At 45.6% G+C, this 17,236-nt stretch overlaps 2 protein-coding genes across 7 annotated transcripts in view; one reads left to right on the forward strand and one right to left on the reverse strand.

Annotated features, from left to right (window-relative positions):
- TMEM63B (transmembrane protein 63B) overlaps positions 1 to 14,785 on the reverse strand; it is a 40,593-nt gene extending 25,808 nt beyond the window's left edge. The window contains 5 exon segments of the mRNA XM_027838305.1: positions 3,949 to 4,039; positions 6,940 to 6,978; positions 7,293 to 7,372; positions 7,753 to 7,929; positions 14,727 to 14,785. Coding sequence (XP_027694106.1) covers positions 3,949 to 4,039; positions 6,940 to 6,978; positions 7,293 to 7,372; positions 7,753 to 7,902 — 360 coding nt within the window. The 5' untranslated portion in view covers positions 7,903 to 7,929; positions 14,727 to 14,785.
- Positions 14,786 to 15,131: 346 nt separating this feature from the next.
- Positions 15,132 to 17,236, forward strand: part of MRPL14 (mitochondrial ribosomal protein L14) — a 34,515-nt gene continuing 32,410 nt past the window's right edge. For 2 of the 6 annotated variants that reach the window (XM_027838300.1, XM_027838303.1), the window contains exons 1-2: positions 15,138 to 15,226; positions 15,710 to 15,824. The gene's annotated coding sequence lies outside the window, so the exon portion shown is untranslated. Of the gene's footprint in view, positions 15,227 to 15,709; positions 15,825 to 17,236 lie in introns of all 6 variants that reach the window. The other 4 variants (XM_027838299.1, XM_027838302.1, XM_027838301.1 and 1 more) reach the window with 4 other exon arrangements.

Genomic DNA, 17,236 nt, shown 5'->3' on the forward strand with positions numbered 1-17,236 from the left:
AACTAAAAATTAAGATAAATTCATATAAATTATCACTGGCATTTCCATATATAATCAACAAAATCCACCAAGAAAAGACAGAAAGAGAAATTCACTCAAAATCACTGTAGTAGCTATTAATACTCAAGGGGGTATCTATTCAGATTCATATAGAGACTACAAGAATCAAACTATAAAACACTCTTTGCAGAAATAAACACAGAACTAAAAAATTAGAGAGACATTAATTACATAAGTAGATTAAGCCACTATAACAGAATGACAATATTACCTATATTAGTTTATTTATCCAGTGCTGTATCAAACTCCCAAAACAGCTATAAATTTTATAGAGCTAGAAAAAATAATTACGAAATTCACATGGAAGAACATACGGTCAAGAATCTCAAGGGTAATACTGAAAACAATAACAACAACAACAACAACAACAAACAATGACAGGAAAGAAGAGCGCCTATCAGTTTTGGATCTCAAACTGTACTACAAAGCGATAATGACAGAAATGATTTGGTACTGGTTAAAAAAAAAGAGGCTGATCAGTACAACAGATTAAATATAAAGAAGCAAACACGGCAGCATAGTGTTCAGTAAATTCAAAGACCTTAGTTACTGGGGGAAGGACTCATTATTTGACAAAAAAGGTTGGGAGAAATCCTGAACAGTAAGGGAATTTCCAGGGGAAATTAGGTTTAGGCCAACACCTCATACCAAGGTAAGTTCCAAATTGATACGCGACCTTCATATAAAAGGTCACATTATAAATAAATCAGAGAAGCAAGGAAGAATTACCTCTTGGATCTATGGATAGAGGAAGAGTTCATGACTAAACAAGTGATAGAAAGGATCACACAAGATAAAATAGATAACTGATTACATTAAGTTAAAAAGGTTTTGCTCAAACAAATCTAATACATTAAAATTTAAAACAGAAACAAGTTTTTCTGATAAAAGTCTCATTTCTAAGATATATAAAGAACTCAAATTTATAAGACTAACAGCCATTTTCCCACAGACAAACGGTCAAAGGATATGAGAAGGCAGTTTTCAAAGACATCCAAAATGTTGACAATTATATATTTTTAAAAATACTCTAAATCACTAATAATTAGAGAAACGCAAATTCTAGTAAATTTGAGGTTTTGTCCCACACTTACCAGACTGGCAAGGATGACAAAAAAGGAAAATGACAAATGCTGGAAGGGCTGTGGCAAAACAGGTACAGCAGCTGAGAGAGCTGGTACTTGGCCCAGTCATTTTAGAAAGAAATTTGGAACAATGCCCAGAAAATCACTAATCTTTGAACACCTCTGACTGTAATATTATTACTAGATCTGTAGCTCCAAGAAAGGGGAAATGGATCCATGTGTACAAAGTATTTATAGCAGCTCTTTTTATGGTAAGCAAAAACTGGAAAACTATGAGTGTATTGTCATTATTGGGGAATGGCTAAATTCACTGAAGAATGTGAATGTTGCTGAATATTACTGTGCCATAACAAATGATGAAATAGAAAACTGGAAAGAACTTTATGAACTGATGAAGAGTGAAGTGAGCAGAACTAGGATAATAATTTACAGTGATTATAACATGATTGAGAAAAACAACTTTGAAAGACTAGAACTCTGATCAATGTCATGATAAACCATGAATGCAAAAGAACGAAGATGAAACATGCCATTCACCTCCTGAAAGAGCAGCAATGAACCTAAGATTCAGAGACACAGATTCTCGGACATGGTTAATGTGGGAATTTGTTTTGGACCACATAGATATATACTGAGGGATTTATTTTTTCAGGTTTAAAATAAAGTTTAAAAGCATTCTGTCCTTCTCATCAACTACTTTATTTCTCCCACACACCGAGACTGAATATCTTAGAATCTTTGACTGCTCTCTTCCTCAACCTCCACCCGACTCACATTCAGCCGATAATGTTAAGTGTTATTTTCTAAAATCCGTTGTTTTCCTTCTCTCCAATCATACTGCCACCATCCTAGCTCAGTTACTCACTGCCTCTGACAGACTGTTGTAACAGTGGTCCCCTAGTCTCCAGGCTTTCTCTTTACTCTCATATTTGTCTCACTTCACAACACTCCCCAAATTGTCTTTGTAACTATCAGCTTGGATAACATACCCTTGCTCAAAAAAATGATTAGTGGCTTCGTACCTTCTCTTGCATGAAAGACTAACTCCTTAGCCTGGCATGTAAGGCCTCCCACCAGCTGATTCGAGTTTACCTTTCCAGTATTACCTAAGCTTGACTGCCAAATGAGTGGAAATTCACCAAACTAACTACATGAAGATGGCTCTAGTCTAGATGATGTTTCACAGCTATGCAACTTTAGAGATATCTTGGCATCTAACCTGCCACTGACCACCCTGCTTTCCCACCTGGAATAGTATCCCTTTCTGGACCATCTCTCTATCCTGGCTAGCCCCAACCCATGCTTCAAATCCATTCCAAACATCTTGCCATCTGCTCAGTCACCACACGGATATGTCTTTTCCCCTCTGATAACAGTCATCAATAATACTATTACTCTGGGAAAAGACATGCCAGTCAAGTGCCCTTTGGCTCTCCACATCATCTCTGTGACTCCTCCAGACAAAGACTCCCTTCCCCGGCCATCATTCCTCTGTATGGAAAGGCTTCCCTTATTGGAAGAGAAGCTCCTTTAAGAGAGTTACTGCATCATAACTGTATTTTATCCCCAGCACCTAGCCAAGTGCCAGGAAGAGGCTAACAGATGCTTTTTCATTCATCTAACTATTTTCCCATCACATCAGGCTTCAGCCAAATTGGACTGCTAAAAGCCCCCTGGTTGTGTCTCATCTTCTCACCTTTGTTCCTGCAAACCTGGGATGGATTTCCTGTATCTCCAAGCCTGTTAAGATCCTTTCTTTCCTTCAAAGTCCACCTCAGGTGATATCTCCTAGCTTCCCCCGATCTCCTTAGGTGGAGGTGATCTCTCACTTCTAGAATTTCTTGGAGCACTTTGTATAGTCTTAAGTCCTTGGTACTTAACACTTAATTTGTATTATCATTTATTAGTGTGAATGCTACTCCCCCTCCCCCAAAAGATAAGCATCTTGAGAGAAGGAACTAAGTCTCATTTCATATTTTTTGTAGCCCCAAAGCCTAGTATAGCACCCATGCATGAGGCAAGAGCTTAATAAATGTCTGTTGAATTGAATTGCTCTGTCAGACCTCTGTAAGGTAACCCTGAGTTACCTTGTCAGGGGTGATGAGGCTTTTGGACCCTGGGTGGGCCACTGCCACACTAGATGCTCTTATTGGCTACCATCTCCTGGTTAAGGACAGTGACTAATTTAGGATGTTACTAGGTAGGGAGAAAGTCATGGACGAGGGATAAGGATGCCATCTGGTTGTTTGGCCATGTTCCTTGGTGGTTTCCTGTCCTGTTTGTTTTTCTCCCTGTTGGGGAAGAAGCAGCAGAAGCCCGAGCTCTTAGGGGAGGAGGGTGTCTAGTTAGCTCAGGGAAAACTGCCCAAGAAAGGATCAAGTTGGAGCTCCTAAAGACTCCCTGGAAATACTCACCTTTGGGGAAGAAAGGAAAAGGTGGAGGGTAAAAGCCACCACTTATTTGTAGGGAACTTAGCCTGAAATGAATTAGATAGGGATTGGAAATACTTTTTTAACACAGAAATTTCTGTTGCATGTTGAAGCAGTGGGGCAATGGGAGAAGCACTGAATGAAGAGTCAAGCTACCTGGGTTCCAGTCCAGGTTTGACGATTAACAAGCAAGTGGTTTCTTCATTTGTCCGGGCCTCAGCTTCCTCATCTGACAAATGGAGGGGCTAGGCTAGATGGCTTTTAAGGGGTTAGTGGGGTTGAACCCTTGCCTTTCTGTTCCTTACAACTGAAGATGAAATTGTTGGTCACCACTGCTCACGGTAGAGAAAAGGGGAAATGAGGAGGTCACTTACATTGTCTCTCTGTTCAAAATCCACGGAGCTGGAGACAGAAGTGAGGCGCTCGTAGCGGTCATGGCTGTCTGCCTGCATTGCTGAGGACATACTGAAAAGTGGGGGTTGGGGGTGGAAGGAGAAAAGGGTTAGAGAAGAACTGTTTGATGCCCTCCCCTACCTCAGACAGGAGGGAGGATGCTACTACACCATAGCTCTGTGGGCCAAGGAAGGCACAGGGCAACAGAGAAAGGCAAAGCGGGAATGTGGGGTGAAAGACAGGGATGGGGGTGATTCCTCTTCCCTTTTTCCCATTTCTGTCTCCTCTCTTTCTCAAGGAGGCCTGGGGATGCCTAGTACAGGCTTGTGAACACAGTAGGTACTCAATCAATGCTGCATGAATGAAAAGAATGGGGGTGGTTAGAAGGAAAAAGGGTAGGGAGAAGTCCAGGAGGTGGTTAGAAAAGGGCAGGGGTTGGCCTTGAGGAAGATGATGGGTGTGAGATGAGGCCAAGGCAGAGACTAGAGTGTAAGTCTATTTGGAATCAAATGAGCAAGCTGAGTTGTAATTATTTTATTGTTTAGCTGTTTCAGTTGTGTCCGATGTTGTGACCCTATTTGGGGTTTTCTTGGCAAAGATACTGGGTTGGTTCATCATTTCCTTCTTCAGCTCATTTTACAGATGAGGAAACTGAGGCAAACAGGGTTAAGTGACTTGCCCAGGGTCATACAGCTAGTAAGTATCTGAGGCTGGATTTGAACTCAGGAAGGTAAGTCTTCCTGACTCCAGGCCCAGCACTCTATCTACTGCACCACCTAGCTACTGAGTTGTAATAATTCCATTCAGTGCTTGCAAACTACTTTTTTCACAACCACCCTATGAGGTAAGAAGCTTCAAGTATCATTACCCCCTTTTTACAGATGAGAATGCTAAGGCCCAGAGAAGTTGAGTGACTTGCCTATTATCATATAGTTAGTAAATGTAAGAGCTGGAATGGTGGAAAGAGTATTGTACTGGGAGTCAAGACACCAGAGTTCTAATTCTAACTCTCTGTGACTTGAGTGATTTTATTCCCCAGGGTCTCAATTTCCTTAATAATAAAAGGAGGGGGTAGAGTTCAATGATCCCTCAGGTCCTTCCCAGCTCTTAGAAATAGAAGTTGTCTTGGTAAAACAGAGTCTAAAAGGGAGGCAGAAGGATGGTGCCTAAAGCCTTCTGAAGCCTGGAGAGGGTGGCTGGTCAAGGGAAGAGCCCGGCCAAACACCCAAATTACTTTCTGCTCTGCTGTGCCACTTCTCTTCTGGGGGAATGCTTCTTTAGCAATGCCATTTTCTCATCTGTCAGAGGTAAGGAATGAACTAAATGAGCTCTAAGACCTCTTCTAGCTTTGGTACTACTGAGAGGTTACAGAAGAAAGTCCATATATTTATCCCCAACTTGCAGGGCAGATGTGAGGAAAACACTTTTTAAACTTGTAAGAGTGCTACATAAATGTGAATTATATGATTATATATATGAGCTGTTGAGTATGGGGAATGCAACGGTAAGAAATAGATTTGTGTTCCAACAGAGAGACTGAGGTTAGACGTGAAAGAACTAGAGAGAGCAGAGGAAAAGTACTAGACCTGGAGTTAGGAGAGACCTGTGTTCAAATCCCAGCTCTAACACTTACTAGCTGTATGAGCATGGCCAAGTCATTTAACATCTTTGAACCTCAGTTTCCACATCTGCAAAATGGGAATAATAATATTTGTACTACCCATCTCACAAGATGGTAGAACAGCTTAAAAGATATATATATACACACACACACATATATACTATATACTGTGAACTGCCAAGCAGTTTCTGATGGGTTAGGTGGGGGTAGGATACTCTGGACATTAGTCCAGGACAGAAGGCAGCTGAGCCAACTCCTGCGTGACCTCTGTTTCTGCAGGAAGGACGGGCTGGTCCTGACTAGAATTAAGGGCTTAAAAGGGGCAACCTTTGGATATCTGCATTGCAGTGTGAGCAACTGCCCAGCAGGGGGCAGCAGTACCATCCTCATGAGAAACAGCAGGCTTTGTTAGCTTGCAAAGGGACTCTTTCAAGGAATCTCTTCTGTAAAGTCCCTTCTCCCCTGATCCTGTGTCTGATGGGAGGAGAGCTGGCTCCCAAATCCTATCCTGTAGGGAGGTGTTTGGGGGAGACATCTACAGAACTGGCCCATTACCCTCCTACTCCCCTTCCCCCACCCAGTAGTAGTAGCAGCAGCAGCAGCAGCAGGAGCAGCAGCAGCAGCAGCAAAAGCAGCTTCTATCCTGCAAACAGAGACCAAGGCAAGAAGGTCAGGGCTGGGAGAGGGGCTGGAAGGAGGGTAGGAGCCGGTGCTCCTTGGACAGTTCTGATCCTGCAGCTGGGGGTGGGTACACTTCCTGGCCACCAGGCCAAAGGAAGTTAGGAGGGAACCCTGGAATCTAAAGAATAGGAACTTAGGGGGAAGGAAGCCACAAGGAACCTCCTTCTTGTCTCTGCAGTTGAGGGTGAGTTTGAGTGCGTCCAGGTAGGAAAGGTCTGATGTCCATTGGATCCTCTTTTTTATATTCCCTAATAAAAAAAATCTGGACGACTGCCTCAGCCCCAGTCTTGTAATCCTTTCGATGCTCAATTTTGGGAAAGGGTAGGTCAGGAGAGTGAGAGTGAGAAAGAGCGAGTGAGAGAGAAAGAGAGAGAGAGAGAGTGTGTGTGTGTGTGTGTGTGAGAGAGAGAGAGAGAGAGAGAGAGAGAGAGAGAGTGTGTGTGTGTGTGTGTGTGTGTGTGTGTGTGTGTGTGTGAAACCCAGAGACAAGTTGAGGAATTCCCTGCTTTGCAAAGCACACCGCCTGAGTTAATCCCGAAACCACCACGAGACTGCAGAGAGACAAACTGCAAAAGAAAACATCACAGTGGCAAGAGATGAGAAGTGAGAAAGCAAGGGAGCAAGGGAAGATGGTTTGCAGGGGAAAGAGAGGGGCTGATGCCCCACGTACTATTCCTGTTCCACTCGGTCTTTCTGCTGGCGTCGCATCCTGAGGACAGAGAATAGAGAGTGTTAAGGCCTGAAGGAAAGGACTGGCAGCATCCTTTCCGTGACCCTCCTCCCCCTGGTGAGTACTACCTTCTAACTGAAGATCACTTCTCACTGCTGTATTTTCCCCCAAGACCCTAAAGCACATGCCCCTATCCAAAACAACAACAGATATGGAAGGGGTAGGAGAAGAGCACAGTCACACTCATGAGGAAAAGAGAAAATGAGGGGACCTCGAATGGGGAAAGGCATAGTTTTAGAAAACAGGGGTAACTCTTGTCTCTGTCTCCTCCCTCCCCCCTCCGCCATCCTCACCTGTCAACATCGGTAACCAAGGCCAGTCGTCCATAGTCCCAGGCCACCTTTCGCAGGACAGAGAACAGGAACAGCAACAACTAGTGCAAAGGATATAGGGAGGAGATTGGTAAAACTAGGGGTTCTGCACATCCTCTAAATGGAAAGGACAATGTTGATAATTTAAGGGTCTTAGTGATTAGGGTAAGTGGGAGGTCCAGATAAGATGGGGTCTGAGGCCAGAGATGTGAGCTTGGAATATTATTAGCAGGTCAGGGAAGGAAGGGAAGGAGGGGAAGAGAGGATCCCTTAGTTATATGTGAACAGAAAGACTAGGTTTTTGTTAGGAGGTCTGCACCGGAATAGGTATTTGTCTATTGCTGAGGGGTGGTGATAGAACTACGTGTATCCCCGATTATGCTTGGGGTTGGAGCTAGGGGAGTTCTCCATGGCAGAGACTGGAGGGAGTCTGAGCACTCACAAGAAAGCATAGGAAATCAAGTGCAAGTACTGTGGGAATTCCCCCAAAAGGCAGCCCTTGGAGTACAGTGCTTCTGATCCGGGCTTTGTAACAGTAATCCTTGGCTTCCGAGTTGTTGTTGACTATCGGGTCGCCCAGCGGAAAGGGCATTGTGGCTGCTATTGCAGCATCGTCTTCCTGCAATAATGGAAGAAAAGGGTCAGTTGAAGGTCTTAGGGTTAGCCTCCTTTCACCCCCATGGCCCTTGGGGGCAGTATAAGTGAAAAGAAGGGGATGCCTTTAGTCCTTAGTCTAGAAAACCAGTCTAGGCAGACTGAGGAACTCTGGGAATGGGAAGATCTGGCCATCGAAGACAAGGACCTGCGTGTGTGTGTGTGTGTGGGGGGGGGGGGGGGGGGGTCCCCAGACATAGAGTCTGCCCCCCCAGCCCCTGAGAAGTGGGCTCAGAGTTGCTTCCCCCCTTCTCTCCCTCTTAGGAGGAGCTGGACTCAAGTTTCATGCTCTCCAGTTCTCATTTCCTTCTCCTTCCAATTCCTTCCCACTCCATCTCATAAGGCCTAGACCCTTGCTAAGAGTAGGACAAGAAAGAGATGAACTGGGATCTCAGAGTAGCTGCAAGGGGATAGTGATGTTAAGTGGAGGGGGAAGGGGGTGTTATATTAAACCAGATCATGGTGGCTGCCTGTAGGAGGATACAAAAGAGAGCCAGAGGCAATCTATCCTGTTCACACTAAAGGCATTATTTCTCTACTAAATTCTTCCTCATCAACAGTGTGGAGGTGATTGGGTTTAAAGACTGTGACAACATAGCTGGAACTCTGTGGAGGTACCTGCTAAGCTATTAAAGCTTCAAGTACTGCCTGATTATGGCTTGTATATAAGAGAGGTTCACCATTTGGAGGGCTGACCACTACCACAATTAATTCTTTTGGCCAGCAGAACTAGGGAAGACCATTAAAGAATGAAGGTGTTTCACTCCATCTGCAAGGGTGGAAAGTGTGGGCACCTTCATGAAAAACGTGTATCATTATAAACTAGGTGTCACATGAAAGATGAAGGAGTTGAAGGAAAAGACCCCTTTTAGCTCTAAAATTTCTTATTGATTCATTTATCCAATAAATATTTATTAAGCACCTACAAATATTCAAGACAGAGTGTTAGGTACCATAACACATTTAAATGGCATCAACAAAAATGGATGATTAGCCTACCTGGATACTGCTTTAGGTTTCTTGTTCTCTTAAGGAAGGGTGGGGAGTCTAGGTTTTAAGTGGCAATATGGATTTCTGGGTCTGGTTCACCAGAGTACCTCTACGCACGGTCACAGAGAGAATGTACTAAGTCCTGAGATCTATTCTTTCTTCTCCCCTCTCCTCTCAACCCAGCTTTCTCAAGCAGGATCCTGCTGAGCTATGTTTCCTACATAGGGGCCACAAAGAAAATCACAGAATTGTAGTTTCAAGGAACTTCATCGACTACTTACTCCAGTCCATACCAGAAGAAGAATCTTCACCACAACCTGACGGATGCCTCTGCCTAAAGACCTCCACCGAGGAGGAACCCACCACCCCTGAACGACCCATTCCATCTACGAATAGATCCAAATGTTAGGGAGGTTTTAAAAAAATATCACATAAAAATTTGTGTCATTGTTTACTCAGCATTCACCAACTGTTGGATGTTCAGGTTGTTTACAATTTTTGCAATCACATACAGTCCTGCTATACATTTAAAAAAAGAGAATGGTCTTTGTGCTGTCCTAGGGTATATTTCCAATAATATGATTACTGAGTAAACGGCTAGGATTATTCTTATTAAGATTTTTATTTCTTAAAGCTTACAAACTTTAAAATAATTCTCTTCCTGTCATTTTCTCTCCATCTAGCCCATACAGCCTACAGCCTACAATTCCCGGAATGCTAAGCTTTTTTCACAGAGCAGGGCTGTCTGGGAATGCCACACCTTCTACTAAGCTGCACCACTGGTGAACCACAGGGGAGTGGGGAGGTTTTAAGCTTTACCATTTCCAATAATGCCCTCTGAGGGTGGGAGGGGGCTCGATGTGGAGCGGACAATAAAATGACACCTTCCCCCCCCCCTTTTTTTACACTGAAGACCTGGCTTCACCTCTGTTATTTATAGATCTCCCTAAGCTCCCTCAGGGAAGTATGTTAGGGTGGGGCAGATAGTAGCCCTACCCTAAGAGAAAGAGCCCAGCCAATCCCTGGCCTAGACACCTGGGCTCTAGGAGAGCCTGGGGAATGGAGGGGGCATTGACCCAAGGCTACAGAAGGCCCTAAGGAGGCCAAAGCAGCAGCTTCTTTGCTCTCCCTCCTTCCTCTCCACACTCACTCACTCACTAGCTTCCCAAGAGGGATCACTTTGAGTAGATGAGGAGACTGTGGGGGCCTGGGGACAGGAACCGCCTAGATTGAGGCCAAACAACAAATGCAGGGGCGTGGCAGTGATTCTAAGAGAGAAGGCAGCCTCTTCCCACTGGCGCTAGCCATGACTCAATGGGATTCTCGGCCCCCTCACCCCAACTCCTTGTCTTCCCTGGGGGTTGACTGTAGGTGGAGGGCAAGACATCTCCCTGACCTAACAAACTCGGGGTTGTAGTGGAAGGGGGAGTGGTAATGCATTTGAAGTTCACAGGATCATTAGAAATCAAATAGCTGAAATCACTCTCATTTTAAAGAGAATAAACCAAGGCGCAGAGTAAGGAAGGGTTTGGTGTGAGATCTCACACAGGTAGTAAGAAGTAGAACAGAAATTCAAAATCCAAATTCAGGAGAAGGGGGAGCCAGTTAACAGAGACCATATGGATGGCACACGGGTGTGTGTATCTGTGTATATAGGGGAGACTACCTCCCCCTTCCCAGTGCCTAGATAAAAGCCCTATGCATTTAAGAGCAATTAATAAATGCTTATTGAATTACTGAACAACTGCTTTGAGTGTATAGGTACATAATGCCAGTGCTGGTGTAAAGATACAACATATATCAGTTATGGGCTGTCTCTCAGGTAGGTGCATCTGTGTCTTTACTGGGTATGTAAACAAAAGTACCCAGAAGTTAAGGGTACAAATTTAGGCTCAAAGTCCCTCTCCATCTCGAAACCATCCCCTTTACTCCAGAGGTTGTTGCAATACCTCTCTTTTCCTGCACTAAAGGCACATTCTGAGGTCAAGATACAAAGATAAATCCCTTTCAAGCTCCAATTTCCCATCTCCCTTCCATTTCAGGGGATCCTGGCAGTTTGTGTGGCACTGCCTACTCCCATTCCCCATAGTCCCGAGGGCAAGGGACCTTCATGACCTAACCACCCAATCAGGGTGAGTAGGTAAGAGTCATGCCAGCTGCTTTATTAGTTCAAGAACTGAAATTGAAAAGGAGCTCTGCTGGAGTGTTATTCTAGCTATGGTTGTTGTAGGATCAATGGAAGTGGAGGAAATGAGCAGAAGGAAGAGAAAAATGGCAGAGGTGATGATGGGAGGCTAAGGGGGCAGAGGAACAGGTTTTATGCAGTTTAAGATTTTGAAGAGCATTGGAGAAGAATATAATAGTTCACATTTATATAGCACTGTATAGTTTATAAAGAACTTCATACACATTATTCCATTTGATATTCACGACGCCCCTAGAGATGATTTCCAAGTTCCCTCTTATTTGGCTCTAAGTCCTACAGTCCCAAGTTGGTTTTGTAGGTATTATTATCTGCATTTTACAGAAGAGAAGACCTAGGTGTAGAATGGTTAAATGACTTGCCCAAAGTAAAACAGCTAGTAAAGAGCAAAACTAGGAACCTTGGTCTTCTGATATCCAAACCAGTATAATTTTCATTGCAGCACAATGCGTCTACAAGAGACCAGAGTGGAATTCTTATGACAGGTGGTAGTAACTTTCCTCCTCGTACTAGGATGCCAGTGGCGTCAAGATATTCTCCTAGTTTGATTAAGATGCTTAATTTAAGTTGGCAAAGGGTTTATTTTCAGGCCAACTCAGGGTTTTGCTATTGTGAGGTGACAATGGGTGAAGGGAGAGGGTTACAGCTTAAAGTTTATTATTGTAGAACTGCAGGGGAAATTGTAATTTAGGACTTGTAATTATAGTTAGAAAGTATACTCCATCAGGAGGATGCCTTGGTTAGTAGATAAGAGACCAGGGCTCTAGTTTTAGCTAGGTGACTCAGTGACCTTGGACAAATCCCTAACCCTCTCCAATTCTAGATCTTTCTGTTGATAATAGAGGGATGATAACATCTCTGCCTTGGGCAGAAATGTCCTAGTAAGGATAAAATTTTAAGAATGGGCCTGAGAAGCAAAAGTAATATAAAAGTGAAAAAGATTATTTATTATCAAAGTAACTTGAAGGGAGGAGGGAATAAACAATTTACTTAGCCTTTACTATGAACCAGGCATTGTGCTTTACAAATACTATCTCATTTGATTATCATAACAACCCTTTGAAGTAGGATCTATTACCATGCTCATTTTATAGTTGAGGAAACTGAGGCAAACAGGTGAAGTGACTTGTCTAAAGTCACACAACTAGTGTGACCAAATCTGAACTCAGGTCTTCCTGACTCTATGCCCAGTTCTCTATCCACTGCACCAACTAGCTGCCTTGGGGACTGTTGGTGATGGTATAAAATTTAAGTTTCTCTAGACCCTCCAGTTCTCCCACTGGAAGATAACTTTACTCAACCTCCAACTTTTCTGTATCTTCTATAACTTCAGGGCTAACTCAGGTGGTACACACATCTATCAATTGTGGCCATCCATGACTCAGGGTTTATTTGCTTTGAGGGTAAATTTTTCCCACCAGGAGGTCCTTCCTGGATTTAAATTGCAGGCCACTGCAAGTTTTTACCCATAGAAAAAAGATAGTAGCCAAGGAGACTGAGGCTGGTATCCTGGCTCTACCATTGATGAACCCTACAACCTGGGTCATGTCACTTTCTAGACCTTAGTTTCCACGTCTATAAAACTGGTGAGAGAGAGAGAGAGAGAGAGAGAGAGAGAGAGAGAGAGAGAGAGAGAGAGAGAGAGAGAGTGTGTGACTAAATGATCTGTAATCTTTTTTCTAGTTCTAATTTAGCTTTTGCTTTCTTAAGAGAAACTCTGAGGCACAACAGGGACTTGTTATTGTCAGGTTGTTTAGTGGGGGAAGGGGCTGGTTAAAAACAACAACAAACACAAAACCAACAGGGTTTATTTTGGGCCTGCTTAAGTGAAGACAGCTATGATTAAGCTTATTTTGAAAATGTGACAAAGGGTCTTTCCTGTGCTATCCGTTCTTTGGGGCTTCCCACCAGAGCTGTTTCCAGGGCCACTATTCCCCTTGTGCCCTCCAGTCACATCTGAGTAATGATGGCACTGCTCAGGACCAGAGAGGAAGGCAGTGTGGAATAATGAAAAGAGCTTTGGCTGGGAACCACAAGACCTGGGCTCTGGTGTTGGTTCTGCCACTAATTAGCTGTGCGACCTTGGCCAAGTCATTTTGCTTTATGCCCTCTTCTCCTCTGTGAAAATGAGAGTATTAGGCTAAAAATCTCTTCTAGCACTGAATGGCATCCTGTGTTTCTATGACCTAGGAGGGTATAGGATAGGAGGATGCCAATCTATCACTTTCCCTCTACCTATCAGGGAAAGACAGGCTGAACTACAGGTCCCAGAATGCAATACTTTGGGCATGCCAGGGCCTGGACTCTAATGCCACCCCAATGCCCTGGAGGGCGGCCATGCCAACCTTTTCTTTCCACTCAGGGTAGGGAGGTGAGGGAAGGCAGTGTTCCTCAGCAGTTGGGTAGACACTCCCAACTCCAGTACCTCAATGTTCATGTAACCCTCTGAGTTGGCATCAGCACCCTAGTAGGCAGAAGCAAGGGCACCCCCCCAAACATACACATATATACTCTTTCTGGGCTACAGAAGGAACCAGAATTGTGGCTGGACATTCCCTGTGGATGCCAAGCCTATGCCCACAACGACCCAGGCAGGTGGCAGCACCAAGGACAGCCAGGCTCCCACCTCCCCCACTGACCTCTCCATTCCCCAACAGCCCCGTCGGCCTCCACGCAGGACAAGGGGCAGAAGCCTATCCTTACCTATCCCCACCTCAGGCAGAAAAGGAGTGCCTTTCAGAAGCCTCAGGTTCCCCACTAGCCCGTCCAGCCTAGATCTTCCCACCGCCCTCTCCAGCAAGCCTCGGGCCAGTGCCGTGAATAAGACTGCATTGTGCTGGGGTGGAAGGACACTCACAAGGAGCACGTATACACAACACAACACAACACACACACACACACACACACACTCACACACTCACACTCACATTCAACACCCCTCCCTGGCTCAATCTCCCCCAGTCTGGGCCAGGGGACACGGAGCAGTCATACCGCAGCCCGGGGCCCAGCGCAGGCAAAGATTCCACTCGCGTGCGCGCGTGTGCGTGTGCGTGTGTGCGCGCGCTCGCGTGTTTGTGTCTAGGGGGGCGGCGGTAAAATCTACGGAGTCTATCAGATCATGCGACACTGTTCCCTTCTCTCCACCCCGTAAATAAACAAACAACAAAAAAAACCCCAACAAAAACCCCCCAAAACAACAACAAAACCCAACCCCAACCCACCAAACTAAAGCTTCGGCCGGGGTAGGGGGATGGGAAGACAACATCTGGATCCCCGAAAAAAGGGCGGGCGGCGGGGAGGGGAAAGGAACCCTGGAGGGCGCATCGTGGGGGAGGGGGCACACACCTGGACTGGGCAGGTGGGCGAAGAGGGACGGTGGGGGTCCCCCGAATAGCTAGATGCCCGGAGGACGGAGGCTGGATACAGCGCGGGGCGCATTGGGATCCCGGGTGGGGGTCGGGAGGTTTTTTTTTGGGGGGGTGGTCCGCATAATTAGATTCTCCGGTTTTAGACTGGGGAGGATTTTCGGGAATAGGGGGTGGGGGCGCGGGGAGGGGTCGCCTACTCACCCTCGGGCGCACACTCGGCTCCCGCTCCGAGGCTCGGGTCGGGGCTCGGGGCCGGGGTGGGCGGGGGCAGGGGGAGGGGGTGTCGCTGGGCGGTTCGGGCTCCGGGCTCCTGAGGCGGCCGCGGCTCCCGGCTGGGGGAGGAGGGAAAGGGGAGGAGGGAGGCCAGAGGAGGGAGGGAGGGATTGGGTAGGAGGAGGAGGGGCGGGGAGAGAGCGAAGTTAAGGCGGGGGAAGGGAGGGGGGAAGCAGGAGGGGGCGAGGCAGCGTCGCTGCCGACCGCCCGGGGCCTACCCCCTAACGCACACATGGCGAATGCACGCTCGTACGTGCGCAGGCGGGGAATGGGGCCCGGGAGACCTTAGTGCGCAAACGCTCTGCCAAGGCGGTGGGGGCGGGGTGGGGGGCGCTGTGGAGCCGAGCTGCGGGAGCTGGTGGGGGCGGGGTGAGACACGCGTTTAACCTCCGAGACCCGAGGTTTTCTCTAACGCGGCGGTGAGAGCGGTAATTGTGGGGAGAGTTAAAAAACAAAAAAGTTTTCCTTTTGCATTCCTCCACCTAGTAGAGGCAACGAGAGAGGGAACTCAGCAGCGTGGTGTAAATGCTAAGGTCCTAGTTAGGGGGAATAGGGCTGGGGGGGACAAGGGGTCCTGGTTAGGGGAGAAGGAGGAGGAGTTGGTGGGGGAGGGGGTCCTGGTTGGAGTAAAGGAAGGGGGAAGGGTCCTGATTTAGGGGGAATGGGTTTTGGAGGGAAGAGTAGGGGACAAATGGGGGGGCATCCTGGTTGGAGTAAAGGGCAGGATGACGGGGGAGAGTTCTCATGTAGGAAAGCGTGTAGGGTAAGTGTCGTGTCCCTCTGCCCCCCTATACCTACATCCCTGTAATGTATCTTTCGGGTTTTTCTTCCACCCTCCCTCCTGGAGAAGTTGTGGTAGTGGTGGTGGGGAATTGACAGAGCTGGGACACATCAGCCAACGTTTGCCCTAGGTTGTGCCTTCTTGCACCAGACCTGTACCCCCCGCTGCTCTTGTTTGGGAATGAGGACTCACCTGCCTTCCCTGGGAATGAGGAGCTGTGTTGCTTCCGGGGTGCTTGTGGATAGGTGAGGCTGGCTGTAGTTAAGGCTTTGAGAATGGCAGTGGATCCTGGCCTTCCTTTCCTTCTGCTCTTGTGGCTTCAGCCTGTCGCGGCTCTGAGGCTGCTATCCCTCTTTTCGGTCAATGTGGTTTCTTTCCCCTCCTCGTCCCTCTCCAACTCTTGATATTGAGATGTCTCTTGTTTATTTATGTCCTTGTCCAGTATGCTTATGGAATAGGGAGTGAGTCCTTTGCTTTCACTTCATTCTCCTTGATGGACAAATTAATTCCTTTGACTGCAGTTATTTCTCTGCATTTTTATTTCCCTAAAGATACAGAATCTATCTGCCAGGGACTAAATGGTTGGAACCTTATTTTGAAAAAGATTGGGAAGCCCCAATTTGTTCATCAAATCCAGAGAACCATAGAACTGTCCTGACTCTATCCCATCCCCTTTGAAGTTTGTAGGTTGAAATAGGTTTCGGACTAGTGAAAGTACTACTTTCCACAGCAATTGGTAATCGGTTTGTGTATTTTGAAAATGTAAATAGCTTCAAGTATTTAGAACTTTGCAAACCTTAAAAGCTCCATATAAATGCTATTATTACCATAATAAATTTCAGGCTGGAAGTTCCATAAGGGGTCAATATTTATTTATTAAATATTTATTAGAACATACTGGGTAATTATGGAAAGAGCCCTAGAGTTGGTCTGGTCCCACCTTTGCCACTTAATACTTGTATGCCCTGACTACTCTGAGCCTGTTTTTTTTCTTTGAGGAGAATAATATATGTACTTCCTGCTGCGGAATGAAGCTCAAGTGAGACAGTAAAGTACTTTGTCACCATAAAGCATGCTTGGTGAATATAAGTTATTGTTACAAACATTTTATTGAGTGCAGGGGCTAGAGAAATTAGAAGTATAGCCCTAACCTGGTCAAATGGCATCAGAGAATAACTGCTATTATCTCTTCCAAGCAGTTTTTGTTACTTCAGACAATGCTGGACTGTACCATTTAAACAGTCTGGCTTGTCTTGGTGTTTTTTTGAACCCAAATGTAAGATTTACATTTCTGTCCTTTGAATTTTATTTTGTTAGATTTAGCCCAGAGTTTTAACCTTTTAAGGACATTTTTTGATTCTTATTCAGTCAGAATTAGACATATTAGCTGACCCTGGCATTAAGTCATCTGCAGATTGATAACAGTCTTTGTCTTTATCTAAGTCATTGATAGTTGCTAAATAGTTCAGGGCCAAAGAGAGACCCCAAAGGGAGACTGTGGTACAATAGAAAGAGTGCTGGATTAGAAGTCAGAGGACTTGGGTTCAAATCCTAGTGCTTGTGCTTGCTACTGTATGACCATGACCTGAAGCAAGTCATTTCCCCTCTCTGGGCCTCAGTTTCCACATCCTTAAATTGAAGAAATTGGACTAGGGCT

Source organism: Vombatus ursinus, unplaced genomic scaffold, assembly GCF_900497805.2.
Source record: "Vombatus ursinus unplaced genomic scaffold, bare-nosed wombat genome assembly UNPS02014826.1, whole genome shotgun sequence".
Lineage (NCBI taxonomy): Eukaryota > Metazoa > Chordata > Mammalia > Diprotodontia > Vombatidae > Vombatus > Vombatus ursinus.